This window comes from Piliocolobus tephrosceles, chromosome 21, assembly GCF_002776525.5.
Source record: "Piliocolobus tephrosceles isolate RC106 chromosome 21, ASM277652v3, whole genome shotgun sequence".
In the NCBI taxonomy this organism is placed as follows: Eukaryota; Metazoa; Chordata; class Mammalia; order Primates; family Cercopithecidae; genus Piliocolobus; species Piliocolobus tephrosceles.
The window spans coordinates 21640923-21646120 of record NC_045454.1 but is presented as its reverse complement, the minus strand read 5'-3'; the positions used below and the strand labels follow the sequence as shown (position 1 = coordinate 21646120).

At 53.1% G+C, this 5198-nt stretch overlaps 2 protein-coding genes across 3 annotated transcripts; one reads left to right on the top strand and one right to left on the bottom strand.

Annotated features, from left to right (window-relative positions):
* Positions 1 to 41: 41 nt before the first annotated feature.
* U2AF1L4 (U2 small nuclear RNA auxiliary factor 1 like 4) lies at positions 42 to 2833 on the bottom strand. Its single transcript, XM_026448763.1, is given in 7 exon segments — positions 42 to 323; position 710; positions 1304 to 1398; positions 1484 to 1633; positions 1802 to 1900; positions 2567 to 2654; positions 2790 to 2833. Coding segments are annotated over 7 exon segments (561 nt in total). The 3' UTR covers positions 42 to 239.
* On the top strand, positions 2561 to 4447 carry PSENEN (presenilin enhancer, gamma-secretase subunit). 2 transcript variants are annotated; one of them, XM_023196991.1, is made up of 4 exons: positions 2561 to 3130; positions 3265 to 3421; positions 3856 to 3960; positions 4146 to 4447. In XM_023196991.1, the coding sequence occupies exons 2-4, from the start codon at positions 3361 to 3363 to the stop codon at positions 4283 to 4285; spliced, it is 306 nt and encodes a 101-aa protein (XP_023052759.1). In that variant the 5' UTR covers positions 2561 to 3130; positions 3265 to 3360; the 3' UTR covers positions 4286 to 4447. The 2 variants fall into 2 exon arrangements, with proteins under 2 accessions (XP_023052759.1, XP_023052760.1); XM_023196992.2 differs by having other exon boundaries at positions 2973 to 3130; positions 3303 to 3421.
* The last annotated feature ends 751 nt before the right edge of the window (positions 4448 to 5198 follow it).

The following is a 5198-nucleotide window of genomic DNA, read 5'->3' as shown; positions in this document are numbered from 1 at the left end:
TGTGTGGGTGGAGGGAAATGCCAAACCACAGCAAAAGCAAGTTGATACCGAAGCAAAACACGGAGCTTTATTAAGAGAAGGGCGGTAGAAGAAAGTCTCCATGCTGAACACATTACATTATGGAGCCCGGGAGCCTGGGAAAGATGGGCCAGGAGAGTGAAGGGGGCTTTGAGGAGAGGTCCTGCCAGAAATATTTGTCCCTGTCCGGGGTGAAGGAAGAGGGTAAGGGGGCCAGGGCCTCAGAAGCGGCCATGCCGGTGATCAGGGGAACGCCGATGGTTCCCCCCTTGGGGACAGTGGCTAGTATGGAACCTCAGGGGTGACTTGGGAATAGGAGTGTTGAGAGTTAGGTGAGAACGCTGAGGAGTGGTACAGAGATCCTGTAGGCCTGCCTCTCTGCTCTGGGATGAGGCAGGAGGGTGCTGAAATAACTAGAGTTCTAAGACATGGCCTCAGTGGCCAGCATCGGGGTACTCAGTGGCCAGTATCAGGCCAGGCTAGTCGTGGATTAGGGGTTCAGGCTGGTTTGGGGATTGGGACTTAGGTACTGGTCTCCAGATGGGGCTCAGAACTACTCTTAGGGTGTAACAGTCTTGGGAATGACCAGGCGCGGTGGCTCACGCCTGTAATCCCCACACTTTGGGAGGCCAAGATGGGTGGATTACCTGAGGTCAGGAGTTCGAGACCAGCCTGGCCAACATGGTGAAACCCTGTTTCTACTAAAAATACAAAAATTAGCCAGGCGTGGTGGTGGGCACCTGTAATCCCAGCTACTTGGAAGGCTGAGAAAGGAGAATTGCTTGAACCTGGGAGGCAGAGGTTGCAGTGAGCCGAGGCTGTGCCTTTGCACTCCAGCCTAGGGAAGAAGAGCAAAACTCCGTCTCAAAAAAAAAAAAAAAAGAGCCAGGAGTGGTGGCTCACACCTGTAATCCCAGCACTTTGGGAGAGCGAGGCAGGTGGATCACGAGGTTAGGAGTTCAGACCAGCCTGGCCAAGATGGTGAAACCCCGTCTCTACTAAAAATACAAAAATTAGATGGGCATGGTGGCGGGCACCTGTAATCCCAGCTACTTGGGAGGCTGAGGCAGAGAATTGCTTGAACCTGGGAGGCAGAGGTTGCAGTGAGCCAAGATCGTGCCACTGCACTCCAGGCCGGGCGACAGAGCGAGTCTCCACCTCAAAAAAAAAAAAAAAAAAAAAAAAAAAGAGTCTTGGGAACGTTGTTACTAGCACTTAGGGTCAGGCTCATCTGAGGATATAGGGGCCTTAGGACATGAGACATAGCAGGCTGGTCCTGAGGTACCTGCGCCTGGGTCCCCGCCCATAGAGCTGCCTCTGGAGGTTCTGGGAAATGGGCCGCAGATGCATGAAGTTGCAGAAGCCACCTCGGGTACATTCCTTGCATAGAGAGATGGAGGAGGCCATTGTCACTGACAGCCCCTACCACACATTCAAAGTCTGGGATTCCAAGTGCCCATCCCACCCTTGTACTACCATACCCCATCTCATACTGGCGACAGCATGACTCCCGAAAGTCAGTGACAGGAGACAGTTCAGCGTGCACAGCCTGCCCATTGAACCAGCGGTTATTGAGTTCAGCCGCCGCCCGCTCTGCATCCTCTTCCCGCCGGAACTGCAGGAAACGTCAGTCAGGGTCAGCAGGAGAACTCAGAGATCTTCAGGGTACTCATTAGCAGCTCTGGGGCTGGACTGGATTTAGTGATGAACTTCAAGCTGAGAGCCTTCAGTGGCCACCATGAGGCATTGAAATGCCTCCACCTAAGCAGGGGACAGCAAGCACCTTGACATAGATGTTGCCCACGAGGTGGTCCCCAAGGTTGTCGCACACATTCATCTCTTCAATCTCCCCATATTTTTCCTGCAATTCTGTGAACACCTCCTGTGGAAGACGGAGAGGAACTCAGCTGAGCTCCCACAAGAAACCCAACCTACCCCTGCCAACCCTCACCGCGAAGAAGCTATCATAGTGCTCCTGCACCTCCACGTCGCTCACATGACCTGGGAGAGGGGGGTAGGGTGGAATCAGGGCGTAGCCTACTGGGGGCTATTCACCTTGCCCCCAGACCTTGTCCCTTACAGTGTGATCCATCTGCAGTTTGGGCTGTATTCTGTGGATTCCGGTACAGGTTGAGCAGCACTATGGTCTACACAGAATTTAAAAGGGGCGGGGCCTGAGCTCAGAGGGCAGGGCTGCATGCAAAGAGAGTGAGGCATGAAGGTTGGGGGTGGAACCTTGCACCCCAGCCTAAGCATGGTGAGTGCATCGGCGATCCTTTTCCCCTAAGAAACCAGAAACGGGATGGAGGGGACTGACAAGGATGAACAGCCGCGGTGTGTAGGGTGTGCGCATGGGGGCGCGACCAAGTTCCCAGGAGAAGGGCAGGAAGACCGGTGGGAGGAGCCTGCAGAAAAGTCCAATCAGAAAAAGAACCGGGCGGTGGGGAGGGCCTCAGGAACCCGGAATAGGCGGGACATAGTGACTACGGCCCCAGAAGAGGAAGGGCCAACGAGGCGTTAACCCCAGAGGCTCCGTGCCGGGTCTCACCAGGCTGAATGTCGGCTTGTTGTGAAGCCGGGAGCATCGGTCTCCGTGCCGGCAGACCCCGATCTTAAAGTAAAAAGAGCAGTTAACCCTGGAAGAGGTGCAAAGACAGAAGTAAACCGAGGGCCGGGGAGGCGGGGCACCCCAGTAACACCGCCCCACCACCCAGGACCCCAGGACCGCGGCCTCTACCCCACGAGAGTCCACTCCCAGCGCCCGTTCTCACTTGTCCTTCTCAGTTCCGAATATCTAAGCTAAATATTCAGCCATTTTTACCCAAGCCCTCCAGTTCTGACTGCTCTTACATCACTTCCGTTGCTTAGGAGCGCTGGGAAGTGTAGTTCGTTGCCCCCTCCAGGCGCTTACCAAGCTCTCGGAAACGCCCCAGGGCGCTTGCGCGTGGGAGGCGTGCGACTCCCCGGCAGGAAGTCTCTCAACAGCGCATGCGTACAGTGTTGCCTCGCCCAAAGAAGACTACAATCTCCAGGGAAACCTGGGGCATTTCGCGCATACGTCCGTAACTGAAAGTGGCTAAGGCATCCCAGCCGGAGGAAGTGAGCTCTCGTGGTAAGTTGGGGGTCGTTTCGCCCACCCTAGTAAACATAAAGAGCTCTTTAATCCGGCCAGCTTGCTAGTGGGAGCGGGGATGCTCTGCTTTCAGCAAACCCACCTTTACATTTATCTCTGATTTGTTGTAATAGGGGCGTGGTTGTTCGTGATCTTTGCATCTGTTACTTAGGGTCAAGGCTTGGGTCTTGCCCCGCAGACCCTTGGGACGACCCGGCCCCAGCGCAGCTATGAACCTGGAGCGAGTGTCCAATGAGGAGAAGTTGAACCTGTGCCGGAAGTACTACCTGGGTAAGGGCAGATCACTAGGGTCCCAGGAGAAGAGAGGGGACTGGACTAGAGCACCCGAGGGAAGAGGGCCTCGGGGCCTGGATTCGTGAGTCTAAGAGATGAAGCACCTGTGAACGCCGACTCCTGGAGTTGAGCGGGGAGGGCCTGGGTCCTGAGGAATGAGGAAGCTGGGGCCTCAGTTTCTGGATCCCAAGAGAGGAGGGGGATTGAGGGCCTGGACTCTTGGGTCCAGCGAAAGAGATGGTTGAGGAATCAGATTCCTGGATCCCAAAGAGGAGCCAGATTCCTGAGTCCCTGACAGCAGAAATCTCCATTTGAACTTGGGTGTGGGAGAGTTTCTTCCAAATAGATCTTCTGGGTGGGAGTTGGAGAAGATCTTCATTGCCTTATGAGGTTTTAGGGTTTGTGTGTTTTTTTTTTTCCTTTCTCCCTAGGTGGGTTTGCTTTCCTGCCTTTTCTCTGGTTGGTCAACATCTTCTGGTTCTTCCGAGAGGCCTTCCTTGTCCCAGCCTACACAGAACAGAGCCAAATCAAAGGCTGTGAGTCCAGAGTATAGAGGAGGGAGGCCAGTGGCTGGGGAGAGGGGGAAGCGGGGGAGTCTTGGTGGGAAGGGACAATGGAGGATCCAGAATTTTGGGGCTCTGGGTGAGAAGGGAAGGCTGGTCTAGGGAAGTCTGGAGAGCAGCAGGAGGCCAACCCTTCCCACTTCTGTTTCCCATGACAGATGTCTGGCGCTCAGCTGTGGGCTTCCTCTTCTGGGTGATAGTGCTCACCTCCTGGATCACCATCTTCCAGATCTACCGGCCCCGCTGGGGTGCCCTTGGGGACTACCTCTCCTTCACCATACCTCTGGGCACCCCCTGACAACTTCTGCACAGACTGGGACCCTGCTCATTCTCCTAGGACAGGCTCCTTAGAGCAGAGGAGCCTGTCCTGGGAGCCCCTTCTCAAACTCCTAAGACTTGTTTTCATCTCCCCTGCTCTCTGCTGACATCCCCAATAAAGGACCCTAACTTTCGATACTGACTTCCTGGGATCTTTTAGAGGTTGAGGCATAAATTATTATTAATGTTTAAAAACATCTGTTGAGTGCTTTGTGCCAGGCTTAGTATTTAGACATGATGTACATTTTTTTTACAGTAAATACTACTCATAATCTTCTGAACTAGGAACTTTCCTGCTCAGGAACTAAGCAGGAATAGTGCTTTCTTAGATGAGGAACTAAGAAAAAAATAGTGCTTCCATTTCTTTTTTTTTTTTCGAGACAGTCTTGCTCTGTTGCCCAGGCTGGAATGCAGTGGTGCAATTGGTCTAGTGCTTCCATTTCTAGGGGCTGTTACCCTGTACTGGTAGTTGTGAATTCAAAAACATAACTTTCCTACTGTGGGTTTCAATATTCTCATCAGAAGTGTAGATCACAATGCTACCTCCTAGGATTTATTTGGACCAAGATGTGTGATAAATGCAAGTTTCCCGTTTTCTGAAGGAAGTGTTGTCTGCAAAAATAAAAATAGTCAAGAGCTTTCTCAGAGAATCCTTCCTTGACCATCCAACTTATTTAAAATTCAATCACCACCTTGATATTCCTATGTCCGTTTTTTTTTTTTTTTTTTTGAGGCGGAGTCTCGCTCTGTCGCCCAGGCTGGAGTGCAGTGGCCGGATCTCAGCTCACTGCAAGCTCCGCCTCCCGGGTTCACGCCATTCTCCTGCCTCAGCCTCCGGAGTAGCTGGGACTACAGGCGCCCGCCACCTCGCCCGGCTAGTTTTTTTTTTTTTT

What these genes read in the sequence shown, in the direction of transcription:
- PSENEN (XM_023196991.1), top strand. Translation starts at nt 3,361, where the DNA reads ATGAACCTGGAGCGAGTGTCCAATGAGGAGAAGTTGAACCTGTGCCGG. An exon ending in GTGCCGGAAGTACTACCTGG is followed by an intron (nt 3,422 to 3,855) that starts GTAAGGGCAGAT and finishes CTTTCTCCCTAG; the next exon opens with GTGGGTTTGCTTTCCTGCCT. An exon ending in ACAGAGCCAAATCAAAGGCT is followed by an intron (nt 3,961 to 4,145) that starts GTGAGTCCAGAG and finishes TTCCCATGACAG; the next exon opens with ATGTCTGGCGCTCAGCTGTG.